Here is a 20,538-nt window from a genome sequence, read left to right as displayed (position 1 = left end):
GCCAGCATGACTAAGCCGCTTCTGGCAAACCAGAGCAGTGCACGGAAACACTGTTTACCTTCCCACTGGAGCAGTACCTATTTATCTACTTGCACTTTGACGTGCTTTCAAACTGCTAGGTTGGCAGGAGCAGGGACCGAGCAACGGGAGCTCACCCCGTCGCGGGGATTCGAACTGCCAACCTTCTCATGGGCAAGTCCTAGGCTCTGTGGTTTAACCCACAGTGCCACCTGCATCCCTTTTTGATGAGGGTATATTTTTATTGATTTTTTAAAAATTTTATTGATGATTTATTTTTATTGATAAGGATATAGCAAGTGTCTAAAGATCCACTTTTATATATTTTATATGACAGAAAGAAACTATCGCTCGCCTGTCACCTGTCTCTGAGTTCTGCCTAAGTGTAGAATCTTCTTTTCTCTACCAGTTTTTTAGGTTGAGTACAGTAGCGCAATTACAATATATCAATTAAACTCCCCCCCCCCCCCTTGATGTATTTTTAAGCTGCGTGCTCTGAGAAATGCCTTGGAGAATATTTCAGATCCTGGCGAAGGTGGGATTCTTAATCCAGTAGCAAAACAAAGCAGAACTGAATACAAGATTGAAATAAGGCAAGTAGAGGACACTTTTGTATTTACTGTGTCTTGTGCATGTGTAGAAAGGTTATCCAACTTGACGTTTGAAGGCCTAGTTTCTGTGACATGATCAGCTCCCTGAACCACTGCTCTAGTCTGCTCATTACTTGCCCTATCCCGGACACTTGCCAAGCAGTCAGAAAAGAACAAATGGAAGCCTTTTTTCTTTTCTTGGCCCCTCCCCAAAAGCTATTTTACAAAGATTGTCAGGCACACTGCCTCCAGCAGGCCTGACAACCTTTGTACAGTGGTGCCTCGCAAGACGAAATTAATCCGTTCCGTGAGTCTCTTCGTCTAGCGGGTTTTTTGTCTTGCGAAGCAACCCTATTAGCGGATTAGCGCTATTAGCGGTTTAGCGGCTATTAAAGGCTTAGCGGCTTAGCTGCTAAAAGGCTATTAGTGTTATGTAGTGTAGTTTCACCCTGGGCCAACAGGGGGATACTGTATATAGTTTTCACTCAGGTCTGTAGATAGTTTTCACTCAGGTCCGCGGCAGTTATTTTAGGCGGGAACTCTGGGCTGTTGTGGTTACAATGTTGACAGCCGGCTGCCTATAAATACAGGCCGGCTGAGCTGTTCGCAGTCAGTTCTATTCCAGCTTATCATAATAAAGAGCTACTTGAAGAAATCGCTGTGCCGGCTGCTATGTCAACCCACGACTTAACACTGGCGACGAAGGTGGGATTGATGGACATCAGAGCACAGCCAGATGCGGCCAGCCTCTGAACTGAGCTGAATCACTGAGCTGAATCACAGAGCGAAATCACTGAGCGAAATCACTGGGCAGAACCAATTCAGAGCTGACTGTTCTGGCTAGAGCACTGTGTTCCATCCATCGCCCTTCACGCCGGCATCGGAATCATGGCTTCACTTGTGCCTCTACCGCCGTTTGCGCCAGCCTCTGAATCATGGGACTCCTACCTCGCTCGGTTCGACTGCTACCTCCAAGCCAACGAGCTGACAGCAGTATCAAAGGATCGGAAGCGGGGCCTATTCCTCAGCCTCTGTGGGCCTGAGGTGTTTGAGACGGCCCGAGCGTTGGTTGCGCCTGAAGCAGTCCAGGCAACACCATGGGACACGATCCAAGAGAAGCTCCGCAACCACTACGCACCAAAGCTGTCCAAGATTGCTGCCCGCCATGCGTTCTACCACCGGAACCAGGCAGAGGGGGAGTCAATCAACAACTACACCACCGCCCTGCGACAGGCTGCAATGCACTGTGAGTTCCGAGACTTAGACGATGCCCTGATGGATCGAATCGTCTGCGGGGTCCGGGACATCCATCTGCAACGGCGCCTCCTAGCCAAGCCAGACCTCACGCTACAGAAAGCCATTGAGGAGGCTGTGGCCTCAGAAGCTGCTGAACGCTCCGCCCAGGAGATCCGCAAGTCCAGCAGCCCGCGTCTTGCTAGGGAGCCAGTTCCGGTGCATCATGAAGAGGCCAGCAGTGAGGAGGCATCCTCCAGTGAAGACGATGACGTGCACCAGACAAAGCGGGAGCGCAGGAAGTTCCAACAGAAGTCCAAGGGCCAACCGGAATGTGCTGGCTGCGGAGGCAACCATTCCCGTGCCAAGTGTCGATTCAGAGACGCCATCTGTAGGAAATGTTCCAGAAGGGGCCACATCGCTAAGGTCTGCCGATCGGCTCCGTCTGACACCCCCCCTTCATCGACTCGCAAGTCCAAGTCTTCACTCCAGTCTGCCAAGGAAAGTTGTTTCGCTCTCACCAACTGCCGCTGCCCGTCTGGAACCACGATTGGCCAAACCGACTCGCCTACGCGACGCAAGCTGAATGTCACGGTGCTCATTGAAGGAGCTCCATGTGACATGGAGATCGACACCGGGTCTGCCCTGTCCATCGTGTCATGGAGCACCATCAAAAGACTGGTACCCAGAGTGTCCAAAAGGCAACTCGACTCTCACCGCGTACACCTGAGAGACTACCAGGGGAACGACATTCCCGTGGTAGGCGTTGGCCGGTTCCGGATCGCCTTCAAGGATTTTTCGGGCCTGCTCCGGTTGGTGGTGGTCGAAGGTCAGCGGCCAAGCCTCCTAGGGCTAGACTGGTTTGATGCCCTCGGCCTGGAAGTCACCGGCATCAACTGCATCTCTAACGCAGAGACTGAGGGTCTGGTCAAAGACTTTGCCGAGGTTTTTGATGGCACCTTGGGCCAATATACAGGTACGCCCATCTCCTTTAGCCTTGATCCACAAGTCGCCCCCATCAAGCTAAAGCCACGCCGGGTTCCCTTTGCTCTCAAGGCTAAGGTGGACGAACAACTGGACAAACTGATCGCCCAAGGAGTTTTGGAGCCAGTTGACCACGCAAAGTGGGAAACCCCCATCGTCACGCCTGTCAAGCCAGATGGGTCGGTGAGACTCTGCGCTGACTACAAGTGCACGATCAACAAGGCACTTCAGCAGCACGCTTATCCGGTTCCTGTTGTCCAACACCTGCTGCATTCCCTGGGTGAGGGTAAGGTCTTCGCTAAGCTGGACCTTGCCCAAGCCTATCAACAACTGCCAGTCGATGATGCCACTGCTGAAGCCCAGACGATCGTCACCCACCGGGGGGCATTCCGTTGCCGCCGGTTGCAGTTCGGGGTGAGTGTGGCTCCTGGTATCTTCCAAAGCCTTATGGAGCGTCTCCTGCAAGGGCTTCCAGGCGTGGTACCATATTTTGATGACGTCTTGGTGTCTGCAGACTCACACCAGCAGCTGTTCGAGTGCCTCCGTGCCGTGCTGACCAGGTTCCAGGAGGCCGGGCTCAAGGTAAAGAGGGAGAAGTGCCAGATCGCCGTTCCACAGGTAGAGTTCCTGGGCTATCTTATCGATGCCTCCGGTCTTCATCCAACCACATCCAAGATCCGCGCTATCCAGCAGGCCCCCACCCCAAAGAACAAAACGGAGTTGCAGGCATTCCTGGGGCTGCTGAACTTTTATAACATGTTCCTGCCCCACAAAGCCACAGTGGCTGAGCCTCTTCACCGACTCCTTAGCACTAAGACGCCTTGGGCCTGGGGTCATCGGGAGACGGCGGCCTTCAACGCGGTCAAGGCTCTCCTTTCTTCAGACAGTGTGCTGGTACAGTACAGTGAATCCAGGCCGCTGGTCCTTGCCTGCGACGCCTCACCTTTTGGCATCGGTGCTGTCCTTAGTCACCGTTTTCCAGATGGAAGAGAAGCACCGCTCGCCTACTTTTCCAGGACACTATCTCCGACGGAACGGAATTACAGCCAGCTCGACAAGGAGGCATTGGCACTTGTGGCTGGAGTGAAGAGGTTCCATGAATACCTCTATGGCAGGACTTTTGACCTCATCACTGACCACAAGCCACTCCTGGGCCTCCTCGCCGGTGATCGTCCAACTCCACCGGTCCTCTCACCACGCATGCTGCGATGGACTGTTTTCCTGGCTGCCTACCACTACCGGCTCATCCATCGCCCGGGGAAATCGATGGGCCATGCCGACGCCCTCAGCCGTTGCCCTCTTCCAGCATTTGTGGAAGACCCGGCTCCAGCTTCATCGCTCCTTCTGATTGAGGATCTTCCGGCAGCGCCTGTATCGGCTGCCACTGTGGCCTCCGCATCTGCCCAGGATCGCACCATCAGCCGGGTGCTCAACTGGGTGTGGAGGGGGTGGCCACAAGGGCCTTTTGCATCGGAGTTCCAGCCCTTCGCAACCAGACAACATGAACTCTCAGCTCATCGCGGCTGCCTGCTGTGGGGAGACCGCGTCGTGATTCCCCAGGGACTCCGTCAGCGCGTCCTGGAGGCTCTGCACGTTGGCCACCCGGGAATTGTCAAAATGAAGGCGTTGGCTCGGTGTTACGTCTGGTGGCCTAATATGGACGATGCCATCACTGCCTGGGTGTCCGCCTGTCAAGCGTGCCAGGAGTCGAGGCCTGCACCACCGGCAGCTAAGGGACACACCTGGGAGACGCCAAAGACACCCTGGTCGAGGGTGCACATCGATCTGGCTGGCCCCTTTTATGGCCGGACCTTTATGGTAGTGGTGGACGCCTATTCCAAATGGCTGGAGGTCGCCCTGATGCCCTCCACCACTACCGAAGCTGTCATCCGGGTGCTGCGAGGCCTGTTTGCAACGCATGGGTGTCCTGATGTCCTTGTCTCTGACAACGGACCGCAGTTCACGTCAGGCACGTTTGAGCGGTATCTTTTGGGACTGGGCATCCGCCATGCCCTAACGGCACCCTTTCATCCATCCAGCAACGGGCAAGCGGAAAGAATGGTGCGCTCGACAAAAGAGGCACTGGCGCGCCTGGACCGGGGAGACTGGCATGAGCGGGTCGCCGAATACTTGTTCGTGCAACACATCACCCCTCATGCGGCCACAGGGAGGAGTCCTGCTGAACTGCTTATGGGCCGCCGCCTCAGGTCACCGCTCGACCGGCTACACCCAGACTTTGCCGTGGCTGAACCCCCAGGCTGTGCCAACGCACCACGGTCATTTGTCCCAGGAAACCAGGTCTTTGCCCGGAACTATGTGGGGGACATCCCTTGGGTGCCAGCCACAGTAGTGGGAGTCACTGGACCTCGCTCGTACCAGGTGGCACTCGAAGACGGACGCTTGTGGCGACGGCACATAGACCAGCTTAGGCGCAGGGTTGGGGACTTGGACACTACCGAGGTGCCCCCAACTGCGCTTGCGGCTCCAGAAGAGACACGTACAGATGGCGAGGCCCCACCTACACCTCCCTCGCAAACTGCCAGCGTGGAGCCGAACCAAGCCGTTTCAGAACAGACTCAGACCACTCCACTTGCGGAGGCTCCACCCACAGCAGCGGATCCAGGGGAGTTGGTTCCAACGCCACCTAGGGTCGCACCACAGCCTCAGCGAGAACTGTGTGGCCCTCCGGACTTGGCTACCAGTCCCCGGCGGTCTGGCAGAGTTTCCAAGCGCCCAACTTATTTAAAGGACTATGTTGTTGGACAGGTATCACTGTTGGTCTAAGTATGGGAAATGTAACCGATATGCTTTTGTGCTTAATTGAACCATTACGCGTAGTGCTGTATATAAGGAAACCATTACGATTGTAACTAACGCCTTATCTCGGTGGGGAGGGGTGTTATGTAGTGTAGTTTCACCCTGGGCCAACAGGGGGATACTGTATATAGTTTTCACTCAGGTCTGTAGATAGTTTTCACTCAGGTCCGCGGCAGTTATTTTAGGCGGGAACTCTGGGCTGTTGTGGTTACAATGTTGACAGCCGGCTGCCTATAAATACAGGCCGGCTGAGCTGTTCGCAGTTAGTTCTATTCCAGTTTACCATAATAAAGAGCTACTTGAAGAAATCGCTGTGCCGGCTGCTATGTCAACCCACGACTTAACAATTAGCGGCTTAGAAAAAGGGGGGGAGCGGAAAAAAATCTCAAGACTCGCAAGTCTTGCGAAGCAAGCCCATAGGGAAATTCGTCCTGCGAAGCAACTCAAAAACGGAAAACCCTTTTGTCTAGCGGGTTTTTCCGTCTTGCGAGGCATTCGTCTTGCGGGGCACCACTGTAGAAAGTTTTGAAAAAGGGTCCAGTTCATTCCATTCTTGGTTGGTCCCTTTCCCCTCATACCTTTAGCTGGTGGTACAGGCTGCACTTGTCATGTCTTTCCTTTCCTTCTGCCTGTGGGAAATGAAGATGCTGGGCAAGTCCGTTCGAACTTTTTCCTTCAAAAGGAAAAAGAGCAAGAAAGGAAGTTGTGGTTCCTGTTGCTAAGGTCACGCCATGGAGTCCAGCCCTGGCAACTCCTCTATGTGAGAAAGTCCTTTCTGCTCATGCAAATCTGGATCAAAGTCTTAGTGTTCTGAGCCCCTCATAGGCATGACATCAATGGCATTGTTTCATAGCAGAAGGAGCCAGGTTGTATCCAACTAGGTCATACTCAGAGTAGACCCACTGAAATCAGTGGACTTTAGTTAATCAGCTGAAGTCCATGTATTTTAATGGGTCTACTCTGACTATTAGTTGGCTACAACCCATTGTTCTCAATGGCTTCATTCTGTTTGTGCCTCTATTCAGAAAATAGATAATTAAATATATGGGTATAAATAAATTGACTTCGTGGTTTTTTTTAACTGACACAATAATACATACCTTGAGTAAGTATTACTTCATAGGATCACTGTAATTGCTGTTTATGCATGCTGGCTATAATTCAGCCCATAGCCATGTGTATGAATTTTTGGCTTGCACATGTTTGGCTTGCACATCATGGGACTTGCACATATTTGTGGGCTGGTTGGCAGCCACAACCATTGGCATGTTCCTGATGTGGTTTGTTTTAATGAACTCAATCTGAGCTGGAGATCTCTAGTCGGGGAAATGATAATTGGCTATTAAGAATCACATAGTGCAGGTCCAAGGAGCTGCATCCAGTTATGGGATGGTGGGTTGAGTGTTGAACTGGGACTGGGAAGACCTAGATTAAAATCCCTATCAGTCATGAAGCTCACTGGGCGATCTTTGAACAATCGCTACCTCTCCGCCACATCTACCTTATAAGGTGGTTGTGTAAACAAAGTACCGTATTTTTCGCACCATAGGACGCAGTTTTTCCGTCTTAAGAACTAAGGGGGGAAGTCTGTGCGTCCTATGGAGCAAATGCAGGGGGGGAGGCAAGCAGGAAAAGCCCCCAAGAGCCACACACAAGCTTCGCACGGCTCTTGCGGGCTTTTCTCCCTCCTCTCCCTCCCTCTCACTGCCCGGGCTTCCTCTTTAGCTGTGCGCGCCTCTCCAGCCACGGGAGGCTGCACAAGGCTAAAGAAGCCAACTTTTTAAAAATCTCTCTATCTCTACCTCTTTTTCTTTTTTTGTCCTTTCTCCACCCCCTTCTTTTTCCTCTGGATCAGTGTTTTTATCTAGATTAACATTTTAGTTTGGAGGGGGGGAATATTATAAAAAAGGAAACTTTGCAGCTTTTATTTTAGTATACAATAAAAACAGATTAAACAAAACACAAGAGAAGGAACTAGCATAGAAGAAGAAGAGAAAAGGGAAAGAGGGAGGATACAAAGCCATTTACCAGAGGTAGATCTTAACCCTTGCCTCACCTGGGAGCTTCTCTGGGCAGGAATTCCCTCGGCTTAAGTGGGGTGAGGGAAGAGTGGCAGGTAGGGGGGTACCTACCTAGACAGTGAAGCCACATGTATCTCCAATGAAAATTGGGAGTGGGCATTGTGTGAAGTGGCTGTGGATCTCCTGCCGCAGAAGTGTAGGACTGTATAGAGTTGGGAGGGCCACCCAAGGTCTTCTAGCCCAGCCCCCTCACAATGTAGGAATCACAGCTAAAGAACGCCAGGCAGATGGTCCCCCAACCGCTGCTTAAAAGCCTCCAGTGGTGGAGACCCCCAACAATTTCCAAGGTCACAGAATTGCAGGGTTGGAAGGGAACCCCAGGAGTCATCTAGTCCAGCCCCAGTGGACAGCGGGCACGATCCATCCCGTTGTGCAAGGCTAAAGATGCTGCTCAAGGCTAAAGAGGAAGCGTGCAGCCTGTCCGTTGCTCTTTGGGGCTGGGGGGGAATAATATTTTTTTTCTTGATTTCCCCCTCTAAAAACTAGGTGCGTCCTGTGGTCCGGTGCGTCCAATAGAGCGAAAAATACGGTAGATGGGGTAGAGGGAGAACCATGAGCAAACTGGAGCAGGAAATGTGGGATAAAAATACAATAAATGATCAATATAATAAAATCTTTGTTTTAATGTTTTGTTTGGTCACATTTCTATTTGCTGTTTTGAGCACCTCCAGTGGAAAGGACAAATAAATACATTTATAATAAACTTTTAAGCGATGACCAAACTAGATGCATCACAGTGTACGTGAGTCCTAAAGGTTTTGGGTTTTGTTTATCTTTCATGCAGCCACAAGTCCGTTTTACTTGAGCAGTAGTAAGGGAGAGGGGATGCTTTAATCATTTTCTCTCTTCGCTCTTTCGCCAGTAGCTTTACCCTAATAATAGAATTATAGAATTGCAGAGTTGGAAGGGGCCACCAGGATCATCCGTCCAACCCCCTGCAGTGCAGGAACCCTAAGGCTCAATTGAATCCAGCGCATTGCAATCGGGAAAGTTAAATGTCAACACACCGTTTGACTTTCAATGGTGCATGTATTCAGTGTGTGGTTCCCTCTAATGGCATGGGTGTTTGTGTGCACAGGCAGACAAGACGACTTCGTGATGTTGAGCAAGAAAGAGATCGGACATTGCTTAAGGCCATTATCAAAGTTTGGAAAGAAATAAAATCCCTGCGTGATTTCCAGAAGTTCACTAACACACCCCTGAAGCTCTACCTGAGGAAGTATGTTTTTACAGGAACTTGGTTGTTCGTTGTCGCAGTAAGATAAGATTTAATGCTTCCATTTGGTGCTGATTCATTTCTAAGGTCTAATGTACTACCCTAGCCTACTCATGGGGTTGAATGTTCCTCCAGACCATAACATAAAAAATCCCCACAAACAGAAATCTAGCATGTCAATCAACCCAAAGACTTATTTCAGTTCATTTTTAAATCTTTGTATCCTACTTTCCCATTAATAGAAACACCCAACGTGCCCAACAAGAGTTTAAGATATTCATTAAAAACAAGTACAGTAAATCAGTTGCAAAATAAAGTGTAACTCGGCAAAACCAACACAGCTGGTGACACTAACCCTGAAGTCCAAAAGACTTCCAAAAATTTTAACCCCACATCAAAAGCCCAAAGGAGCAAAGAAGGCCGATGGAACGGTCCAAGTTGTTGCTGTATTAGTGTTACAGGCTACCTCTCCAGTTAGTACTTTCAACAGTTGAGTTTTGTACCAGTTGAAGCATTTTTCAGAGGCAGCCCTAGAAAAAGCATCTTGCTGACATTTAACCTAGAGGTTACCAAGGCCTCCATTAACTGTAGTCAGGCTCCTGCTCCCAAACTATGAACCTTCTTTTTCAGAAAAAAACACCCCATCCAAAATAGTCTAAACACCTAAATCTGGATCATTTTCACCCCCAAGCCATAAGTACTTCTATCTTGTATGGAGTAAGTTTTTGCTTATAGCCCCATCCAACCCTCTACGATTATCATAGAATCTTAGAGCTGGAAGGGACCAAGGGTAATCTAGTCCAACCCCTGAAATTCCAGGCACCAGTGTATTCTATTTAATTTGAACTAGAATCTGCTGGAAAGGAGATGGCATTGAGATATAAGGCTGAACTAACAACCCCCTCCCAACCTTCTCTTTCATGCCTGCAAGGAGGATTTCAGCTCCTCCTCCCCCCCTTCCATTTTTAGATTTACCGCAGCTTGTTGTGGTGTCAGAACTCTGAAGTGTGGATAACCTTAAATTAACCTTATAAGTAATAAATATATTGCTTGTTGTTGAAGGGAAGATGTTGATCAAAGATTGGACGAGAAGGCATATGAAGCAGAAATTCAGGCTGAAATATCTGAGTTAACAGAAGAACACATTGAAGAGTATGAAAAGAAAATGGAAGAATATAAAACTGAACTTCAAGAGTGGAAATCTTGGAAGAAGGCACAGGTTTGAGAGAGCATAATTGTGTATTGGAACATGCATGGGACAGGCTCAAGACTAGTTATCTAAGCCCTTCCTTACTTCTTCGTTGCAAAATGGCATTTCTTAGATGAGATGTCATGGCGGTGGAGCAGGAGGGGAGAGGCCCATGAGGAGCTGGAGAATCTTCAAGGGCTGGGAAAACTGTGGTGTAGTGGTTAAGAGCAGTAGACTCGTAATCTGGTGAACCGGGTTCGATTCCCCGCTCCTCCACTGAACAAGTTCACACACAAGGAGCAGTATCTGTATTTAGTCTGTCAGATACAAATCTTGATCGTAGTCCTTGATTTTTATTTTAATGAAAGGAGAAATGTTGGCCTGTTCCTTTCCTGGCTTCAAGTGTTACACCAGTGTGGTGTAGTGGTTAAGAGCGGTCATCTCGTAATCTGGTGAACTGGGTTCGCGTCTCCGCTCCTTCACCTGCAGCTGCTGGGTGACCCTGGGCCAGTCACACTTCTCTGAAGTCTCTCAGCCCCACTCACCTCACAGAGTGTTTGTTGTGGGGGAGGAAGGGAAAGGAGAATGTGAGCCGCTTTGAGACTCCTTAGGGTAGTGATAAAGTGGGATATCAAATCCAAACTCCTCTTCTTCCCCCAAAATGGGAGGACAGCTTCACCCCCATATATATCTGTTATTGATAATATTTATAACTACCACAATATTTGTGCTATTTTATGATAAAATAAATCATTTGCATTTCGAAATTAAGACCACAGCCAACGCAGTTTCTTTCTTTCATTTTCCAAATCTCTAGTCATCTGCACATTGCAGCCTTCCTGGGTGCCTGTGTTTCTTGAAAACTGCATGACTTTCCTCAGCTCGGCTTAGAGGAGACTGCCTCCTTTGTTCCTGACAGCTGTCTATCATTGCTTTAAAGTCTTTTTACTTTTGAAGAAATCAGTGTCATTGTTTTTAGGGCGAAAAGAAGGACTTTCCTTAAAATCAGCAACTGCACATATCTCAGGCCCTCAACAGTCATCCTTCCGGGCTTCCTTTCAAATAAAGCTCAGAGGAAGACATCATGAAGCAACTGCTTCTGTGGAGCTTTTTCAGTTCAAAGGCAGCTGGGGAGGCTGGAGAGCAGTGGGAAAATGTTTAATGGGATTGCGGGGTGAGAGGCTCATAGCTCATAGCTACCACACAGTGTTACGTTAAATAAAGAGCTCTGAGAAAGAGGCAGAAGAATGGAATCTTTTGCAAGGAAGGAAAGTTTTGAGAAATGGAAGGACAAGTTTCAGTACAGCTTTAATTTTTGAACCTTTTTTGTCAGTCTTTGTACAAAGTTTTTCATTCTTGATAGATTTTTTATAAAATGGCTACTTGTTTAATTATTTTTTATCTCACTGTTTTATCTGCCTTTAAAAAAATGTTGTGTTGTGTTGTAAATTTGTGTTTGGATTTAGGTTTTATTGTCTTTAGCTGCCCTGGATCTCAAACACACACACAAACACACACACACACACACACACACGAGTGTGAGATACAAGTTTGTGAATTAAATGACATTGTGTAGATACATATCTGAGTGGCAGAAGATCAGATGAGGAGTAATAGGAAAAATCTGTCATAATAATAAGTTCTGCGTGAAACTAAAAAGCGACTGATGCTAGAAATAGCAAAACTTTCTTTTCTTAGATATTTGGCACTTTTTATTATCAGTTTGGTCATTTCAAAATTATCAGAAGTAACTAATCCAAAGATAGGTCCAGTTTTTATCGATGCTCTCTGCTGAAGGGGGGAAATCTTTTTTTAACACACACAGAAAATCAGAAAGAAAAAGAAGAAGAAAACAAGCCCAAATGCAGATGCTGAAGCAGAAGAAGCATCCGAGTGTGTGGAAGGGGAACGTATGAAGCCTGTTCCTCCGCCGCCCATAGTTGACAGGTTGGAGGTGGAACAGGAGGTTCGAGAGAAAGCTGCTAAGATTAGAAGGAAACCAGGGGAATCCATTCTAATTCCTGAGTTGAGCTTGACAGGGAGCGTCACTCCAAACGAGCTTTGTCCTAGGTGAGCTTATGCATGAACATTTTTATGAAGGTAAGGTGGAAATGTCTGTTCAGTTATTTAGCTCATGGTTCATACATCCCTACTTTAAAATGTTAATTTGCAACTCATTGAAGTCTTAAGTTACCCTTGCTCTACAAGAAGTCATTGGATGATGTGGTGCAGTGTTCTTCCGCCCCGAGGACCGCATCAGATGGATGCCCCACCCATGCAGATAGCAGGTGCAAAGAGCTGAATCTGGATCAAGATTCTATTGTTCAAGTGTGTGTGCAGGGGGGCTTTTTGCCCTCCTTTGGTCCCATTCAAGATTGGGTCTCCTACCCCTGGAATCTGCACTACCGAAAGAGATCCATTTGTTTTTAATATGAAGGCTTATAGCCGACTAAGTCCTACCCGTAGAAATTAAGGGGTGCAAGTTGGTCATGTTCATTGATTTCAGTAGGTCTGATCTGAGTAGAACTAGAGGCAACCCATCCTTCTTTGGGCAATGCAAATTCTGGATCAGGACCACAGCAGGGAGAAAAAGGGTTAAAGCTGACCCGCACCTATACATGGTCATCCAGTGGTCAGATAATCACTGATGGAGAAGGTGGGAAGGCACCATCCTGTTAACCTACAGCGTGTGGAGGCAATACTTGTTGGGAGCTCTGTCATACTCTATAAATAACAAGTTCTGCATGTTTGAAGTAATAGAAGTCCTGTCAAGCACCCCAAAAGTGAAAGACAATTTTCTGGTGAATATGCACATTTTAAGGTGATCTTTTAAAACTTGTTTCCAGGGCTGAAGTTTCCAGACGCGAAGATGTAAAGAAACGTTCTCTGTTCCTAAAAGTCCTTTTCAATTCAAAAGAGGTGTCAAGAACAGTGTCCCGGCAGATGGGCTCAGACTTTAGAGTTCATTTTGGGCAAATATTCAATTTGCAAATATTCAACTGGCCAGAGAGTTTGAAGCTGCAGGTATGTTGCATATTGTGTGTGTGTGTGTGTGTGTGTGTGTGTATATATATATATATATATGTATATATATATATATATATATTACTGTACATAGACATACATACTGAGGTCCTGTGCATTATTTATTTTATATTCCTACAAAGTAAAAAACAACAACTTCATAATATTTATCCCAGCATGGTTCACAGAGTAATTTAAACAAAACCTTATTGAAATACAGTGGTGCCCCGCAAGACAAATGCCTCGCAAGACGGAAAACCCGCTAGACGAAAGGGTTTTCCGTTTTTGAGCTGCTTCGCAAGACGATTTTCCCTATGGGCTTGCTTTGCAAGACGAAAACGTCTTGTGAGTGTTCCGATTTTTTTCCGCTCCCCCCCCCCCTTTTTCTAAGCCGCTAATAGCCTTTTAGCTGCTAATCTGCTAAGCCTTTAATAGCCGCTAAACCGCTAATAGCGCTAATCCGCTAAGCCGCTAATAGGGTTGCTTCACAAGACGAAAAAACCACTAGACGAAGAGACTCACGGAACGGATTAATTTCGTCTTGCGAGGCACCACTGTATTCAATATACCAATTAAAGGTAATAAACAACATAAGCAGTGCAATAAAGCAACTAAAATAGCCCTTAGAACTGCAAAGTAAAAACTTCAGTACCAGTTTTATGAAGAGTTGCAATGAGGACCTGGCTCCATCTCCAAGGAATAGTCACTTGGGCCCAGGGTTGTTGGTTTTTTGTCTTTGTTCTGGTTTTTCCCAAGGAGTTGTCTGGACTGTACCACTTCAGACAACAAGTGGCGGACTTGAAGGACTGAATATTCCTCACAAAAAGTCCTTTTACATAGAGAGTTAAAACATCAGAGAAAAGATTTTTCCCCCTGCATTGCAGGGAGTTGGACTAGATGACCCTCAGGGACCCTTCCATCGCTACAATTCTACAGTTCTGTTATTTTAGCCTAGCACCTGCACCTTCTGGCAGTTCCCTCACCACGAGAAGTGAGGCTACAGGGAGCCAGGCAGAGGGTCTTCTCAGCAATGGCGCCTGCCCTGTGGAATGCCCTCCCATCAGGTGTCAAGGAAATAAACCACTATCTGACTTTTTAAAGACATCTGACGGCAACCCTGTATCGGGAAATGTTTAATATTTTACCATTTTTTATGTGCTATAAGCCGCCCAGTGTGGCTGGGGTTTAAACAGTAAAATCATTTTCACTTCAGGGTATCTGAAGAAGTGTGCATACACACGAAAGCTTATACTAAGAACAAACTTAGTTGGTCTCTAAGGTGCTACTGGTCAAATTTTAAATATATTTTGACTGTGTCAGACCAACACGGCTACCTACCTGAATCTAGTAAAATCATTAGTATTATTTGGCTTAGCGTGTTATCAAAAACTGGTCTAATGGTTAACATCTCTCCAGACAAACCACAGGCCGCAGCCGGGTTTCTCCTATGGTTAACAGCTTGCGGTTCATCTGGGATAGCTCAGCCATGAGCCTGGGTTTCGGTGACACCCTAAGCCAAACCCCAGCTGAGCTCCATCTGCTGTAGCATTGGAAAAAACCAAGTGCCCCGGTGCCATCAGTATCTCTTTCCTGGAAGGCCTCGTGGTTATATGCAAATGAGGGCATAGTGTCTGGAAATGAAAATGGTGTTCTGCTCTTGGCCTCACAGCTCTATGAAACGGTTGGACTCGGCAGCGCTAACCTGTTGGTGGAAGTGTTCATACCAGTCCCTGAGACTACGGTTCTTACTGGGAGAGCTCCTGTGGAAGAGATGGAATTCAGCAGTGACCAGCGTGTGCATCTGGACCATGAAGGCGTGGGAAGTGGTACAGAGTTGTCTTTTAAGTCCAAAGATTTAGATGTTGCTCACATGCTTGTTGCAGACCCTGTGTTGGGACATCGTGGGTTGTTTGCTGCAAATGGGTTCAAATCCCCAAAGGTCTCTGGATGCCTATGAGTTAATCTTGATCTTTCAGCCTAAAAGGCCTAGGAAGGAATCATATTTATATAGCAACCTGAGCTCCTCGTATGATGATAAATATAGTTAAAGAAAAGGCATTTATTACCTTATCTCTTTTTATTCCTCCCCCCCCCCCCCGCCCCCCGGAACCCTGGATAGTAAGTGTGTGTCCTTGTTCCCCCACCACCACCCATTTTATTTTCACAAACAAGTTCTGCAATGCAGATTTGGCTAAGGGATGGTGACGTGCCCAAGGTTACCCAGTGAGCATTATAGTTGAATGGGAGATGAGGATTGAAATCCAAGTCTGCCTGGTCCACATCCAACACACTGTTCGTTATACTGACACTCTAATTGAGTCGAACAGCTCAATACATACTGCCTTTACTTCTTTATTGGGCTGTAAAAGTCTTATTTTACGATTGTTGGAACAAGCCAGCCAAGAGTTGCATGTGTTCCATATTACACTCATGATTAATTATTTTGATTTTTCTGCAGGATTAAAATGTAGGAAAACACTTCAGGTTTCTTTCGATAAATACTCCCTGGTTTTCTTTTTCCTGTTTCTTTTATGATTATAAGCATTTACAAGGAACCTTCACTTTTTCATTCATTCATTCATTTATTTCTTATTTACTTACTAAATAGATATTTTGACTACCTACGGTATATTTCCTAGAGTTTGAGTCTCTAATCTGTTCAGGATGTCCTGAAATTTTGGAGAGCTCATGAGATCAGCCTATATGACCCATTTGGGGAATTTTCATGTCTAAATTTGACATGGTAACCAATGCCATTCTATAGGGCAGGAGTGGAGAGGGGTGGTGGGCTAAATCTTTAGGACACTCCCCACTCCAGCCTTGGTGGCCTCTGTGACATATAGGTGGGGTTGCCCACCTATTGTTGTGACCCTGATGTCTAGTGATCCATTCACTCAGGAAGTGTGATCTGGGCCACTGACTATCTAGCATGTCCCTGGCATGTAACAGTTAACAAACTGGTTTGATGAAATCACCATTTGGTGAGTTTGAACAAAGCAACAAAGCAACAAATTTGCTGCTAACCAAGAATGGAAATGTTAAATCTTCTCCTATTCTTGTGAAAAGGGTGTGGAGCTTGAGATTTCTGGCCACTCATGCATGTAACAACAAGCCACATTTTTGTTTGCTACATCTGATGTTTGGTCTCTCATTGCAGGTGTACCATTTTCATTTGAAGCCGATGGCAGTAATAAAATTATTTTAATGACCTCAGGCAAAGTGTCCTGCAGTGTTTCCTGGGCAGTTGGAGAAAACGGGATACCCTTAATTCCACCAGCATCACAGAAGAACGCTGGAATCTCAAGGTAAATGAACTTCAGCAGGCATTTCAGAAACATTTTTAGTATATGCAGTTAGATAAATCATTCTATGGGCAAGCAGCTTCATTTTAATATCTGTTTGGTCATAAAGTAATAGAAACCCGTCTGCTCACTGCCTATAAAAGGCATTTTATTTATTATGCATTATTTTATTTATTATGCATTATTTCTAATTCTAGTTGTACTCAGAGTAGGCCTGTTGAAATCTCTGTACTGACGTACATTGATTTCAGTGGGTCTTCTCTGAACATGACTAACATGATAGACCACTATTCATCAAGAGAGCTCAAGGGCGCATCACATGGGTTTCTAGGCTGTCTCCATCTAAGCACTGACCAGACTCAGGTGTAAATTTCAGCAGATTTCCAGTATCATATGCCTTAAGACCAAGCCTTTCCCCTAGATATAGTTTGCTGGTATTCTGCAAAGTGCAAGGGCTGTCCATTTGTCTCCCTTATGTTAATAAGAGTTTTGCTGAAATTACAAAAAGTTTGGTACCTTTTTGCGTTTTGTGGAGAACTACACAAAACCGTATTATTTTTCTTTATGAAGGGTGTTATATAAATATAATTAATAATAATAATAATTAACCCAATTAGGGAGTAGGGGGCGTATGCTGCCTATTTTTCACTGCCCCCCCCCAAGAGTTGTAGGTTGAACTTGTGTAGTGGAGAGTCCCTGTAGTTGCCTCGTCTCTCTGTAAACTTAAAACTTGCCCTTTATTTATGCCCCAGTGCATAGGAGACAAATCAATACAGAAAAACTTCTTGGAGTTCTAGGACACTTTAGTTGCTGCTGTTGTTGTTGTTTAAGTTAAGCAATTAGGAATACTGCGAAGTGAGTTTCAAAATGTACCCTTTGGTGTACAAATAAGAAGGCAAATGAACTAAGTTTCCAAAGTACAGAAACCCATACCTATTAGAACCATGGATTGTAGGACAAGTGTCACTTATCTGGTCCCAGAAAGAATAGGCAAATTTCTTTTAACTTTGTGTTTGTTTGTTTTAAAAAATATTACTAAATGTTGTCATTTCAGTGCTTTAAAGAATATTGATGCCATTGCATCAATCGGCACATCGGGGTTGACTGACATGAAGAAACTTGCCAAGTGGGTAGCAGAGGCAAAGCTCGATCCAAATGACCCAAGCAATGCTGCTCTGATGCAACTCATAAAGGTACAAATGGCTCTGTGAAACATGGTGCTGAAACTTTGGATTTGCAATCCCAGCTCTCTCTGCCTCCGGAGTTTCATAGAGAATTTCCTGCCCAGTGCTGAGAGAGCTATGCCGTATTTCCACATATGGTTGAATAGTCACAGATTGCCAGGTTGGGTTCTTGGTCTGCAACTAATTTTTGCAGAGGGGGTGGGCCAGAATGTTGCTCCCCTGTGTCCTCAATATCTCTCTTCCATCTGGGTTGGCAAGGAGGTAGAAGCTGGGGCCGCCTCCAGGAGGAACTGTGTGCTGATTCCCAGTGCAGGGGGGTGGGTTAGAAGCCACCTAAATTTGCAACACCTTTCCATAAACTTAACATTTATTGTTTAGGTTGCTACAAGCGGCGATGCCTCCGTTCCCGATTTCTTCAGGCTGGAGCAGCTGCAGCAAGAATTTAATTTTGTTTCTGATGAGGAGTTTGACAGATCTAAAAGATTCCGGCTTCTCCAGCTCAGAAATAGCGAAGTGCTTGAGTTTCGAAGTTATAAGTGCGTACCATTGTTGGAAAGAGAAATCAGCGAAAGAATCTTCCAGGTCAGACGTCACCTAAAATGGTTGGGATTAAGTTCATCATCTTTTGGATGAAGTATCCTCCTGTTAAATAGATTCACTACTGCAGTGTGTAAAAAACCCAGTGAACCTCATTTTAGTGTGTTCAGAGCAGTTCTTCCCAAACTTTGTTAAGACCACTGCCCCACTGGTTCCATGAACTCATTCCCAGTGTCCCCTTACCCTGTCCTATAAAAAACAGCATTTAGTATAGAGTTTGCACAACCCAGTAAGGAAGATAACAGCACAGTAAAATTCAAAACAATTAACAATTAATTGCACATTTATCAATTGCACATTTTCAAAATCCAGTCAAAATGATTACATTAAATTAGATTAATTCCACTGGGGGCAGGACCACCCATGTTGGGAGCCACTGGTTTGCAGGGTGGTGGTAGTATAATACATTTGGAGCAGAAAAGTCCAGGACTATATATTTTTTTTTATAAAAAAAAAATCTGACTATTTACTTGGATCGCTAAAATTCTAGTTTCTTACTCATCTTTATCACTTGACCACCCTTTCATTAGTTTGCATGCATTTCTTGGAGGGTGTTTAAGGCTCCCTGCCCCTCCCAAAAAAGTGGGATTTTCTGTTTATACCTCAGGGTCCCTTTTAAATCCCTTTGAAGCCCCCTTCTCTGCCTGACAGCACCAGAAGTGATGTAGAACATTTAAAGAGCTCGCGGTTGTTGGCATTTTCGTTTTAGGAGTACGAGAAAAGATTGCGTGAGAGGGATGTCGTTGATACTAAAGACCACCTGGATGCGCACAGAGCATTAGTTGCAAAGTACCTCCAAAAGGTAGGAGGCCAAATAGAGTCTTTCTTTTTATTATGCACAATTGTTTATTTTGGCAAGAACTGTGCTGGAGTGTGTATATTGAAGTCTTCAGCGGCCACCCTCTGTGGCTTCTGCACTCTGGTTCCTTCGATGCAAAGGGCCAAATTAGATGTTAATCAGGAGACATGTGAATACCTTGAAGGCACTTGCATACGCTCCCTCAGCTGTGACATCTCCGGTTCGGTTCAGCAAGTTCCTTTTGGGTATCCTGACATTGTGAAACATTGCAAAGCTGCCAATCCAAAAGGATGAATTAAGAGAGAACACCTGCACTTCCAATGAGCTGTAGAAATCAAATGCTGAATACAGAGACAGTTATTAGTTTCACAGTTATTAGTTTCTGCCTTGTGGTCTTGTTCCTTCAAATACAATACAATAGTACCTTGGGTTAAGTACTTAATTCGTTCCGGAGGTCTGTACTTAACCTGAAACTGTTCTTAATCTGAAGCACCACTTTAGCTAATGGGGCCTCCTGCTGCCGCTGCGCCACCGCTGCACGATTTCTGTTCTCATCCTGAAGCAAAGTTTTTAACCCGAGGTACTATTTCTGGGTTAGCGGAGTCTGTAACCTGAAGCGTATATAACCCGAGGTACCACTGTAATCTCCCAATGGTATGTGTTTTTAGTTCTTTGGGGTGCTTTTCCCCATGAAAATGTGTACTGGGGGCTGTAGTCAGGAGCAGAAGTGATAGCCAAGGCCTTCAAAGCAGGTTAATTTCTTCCACCTGAATGGCTAATCTTATCTGGCTGTTGCTGATTATGCTTGGGGGGGGGGCTGTTAGGCTGCTCCTGTTCAGTTATCTTGTTTGTAGGCACATACAGTTTGTAGGCACATCCATCTATCATGGATGCTTTACAGTGGTACCTCGGGTTACATACGCTTCAGGTTACATACGCTTCAGGTTACAGACTCTGCTAACCCAGAAATAGTGGTTCAGGTTAAGAACTTTGCTTCAGGATGAGAACAGAAATCGTGCTCCAGTGGCGCAGTGGGAGGCCCCATTCGCTAAAGTGGTGCTTCGGGTTAAGAACAGTTTCAGGTTAAGAACGGACCTCCAGAACGAATTAAGTACTTAACCCGAGGTACCACTGTACTCTGTTTTTAAAGACGATTGTTTACTGTCCTGCGTGTCCTGTGGGTTGTTAGGCAGCCTAAGAGTATTTATATAGATAAATAAACCCCCTAATTGGGTTTTTTCAAACAGTCCTTAGGTTGGGTGGGGAGCAATCTTATGGGAAGATCTGCCAGGTTGAGTGGTTTAGGACGCATTGTATCTCCAGCTCAGCCCAGCTTAGCTGGTGTTTAGTCCTCAGCCCGGTCTTATACCTCAGTGTAACTTGCTCATCCTGGCTTAGCTATGGCCAGTATAAGTCCCCCAAAGGGGGCATTCCGGGGATGTGGTGGTGGTGGGACCAACGAGATGAGACTTAGGCTGGATCCTAAGCCTCTTCAGCTTGGTCA

General features: G+C 46.2%; 1 protein-coding gene across 2 annotated transcripts in view; it reads left to right on the top strand.

Annotated features, from left to right (window-relative positions):
• Positions 1 to 20,538, top strand: part of CC2D2A (coiled-coil and C2 domain containing 2A) — a 64,285-nt gene that overhangs the window by 19,035 nt on the left and 24,712 nt on the right. For both annotated transcript variants that reach the window (XM_083460682.1, XM_083460683.1), the window contains exons 11-20: positions 505 to 615; positions 8,806 to 8,942; positions 10,002 to 10,158; positions 11,954 to 12,198; positions 12,975 to 13,152; positions 14,822 to 14,978; positions 16,310 to 16,457; positions 17,509 to 17,647; positions 18,017 to 18,220; positions 18,945 to 19,037. In XM_083460682.1, coding sequence (XP_083316808.1) covers positions 505 to 615; positions 8,806 to 8,942; positions 10,002 to 10,158; positions 11,954 to 12,198; positions 12,975 to 13,152; positions 14,822 to 14,978; positions 16,310 to 16,457; positions 17,509 to 17,647; positions 18,017 to 18,220; positions 18,945 to 19,037 — 1,569 coding nt within the window. The remainder of the gene's footprint in view (positions 1 to 504; positions 616 to 8,805; positions 8,943 to 10,001; positions 10,159 to 11,953; positions 12,199 to 12,974; positions 13,153 to 14,821; positions 14,979 to 16,309; positions 16,458 to 17,508; positions 17,648 to 18,016; positions 18,221 to 18,944; positions 19,038 to 20,538) is intronic.

Source organism: Podarcis liolepis (assembly GCF_965112155.1).
Source record: "Podarcis liolepis genome assembly, chromosome: 9".
In the NCBI taxonomy this organism is placed as follows: domain Eukaryota; kingdom Metazoa; phylum Chordata; class Lepidosauria; order Squamata; family Lacertidae; genus Podarcis; species Podarcis liolepis.
The sequence above is the reverse complement of the archived record's forward strand: the minus strand, read 5'-3'. Positions and strand labels throughout refer to the sequence as shown.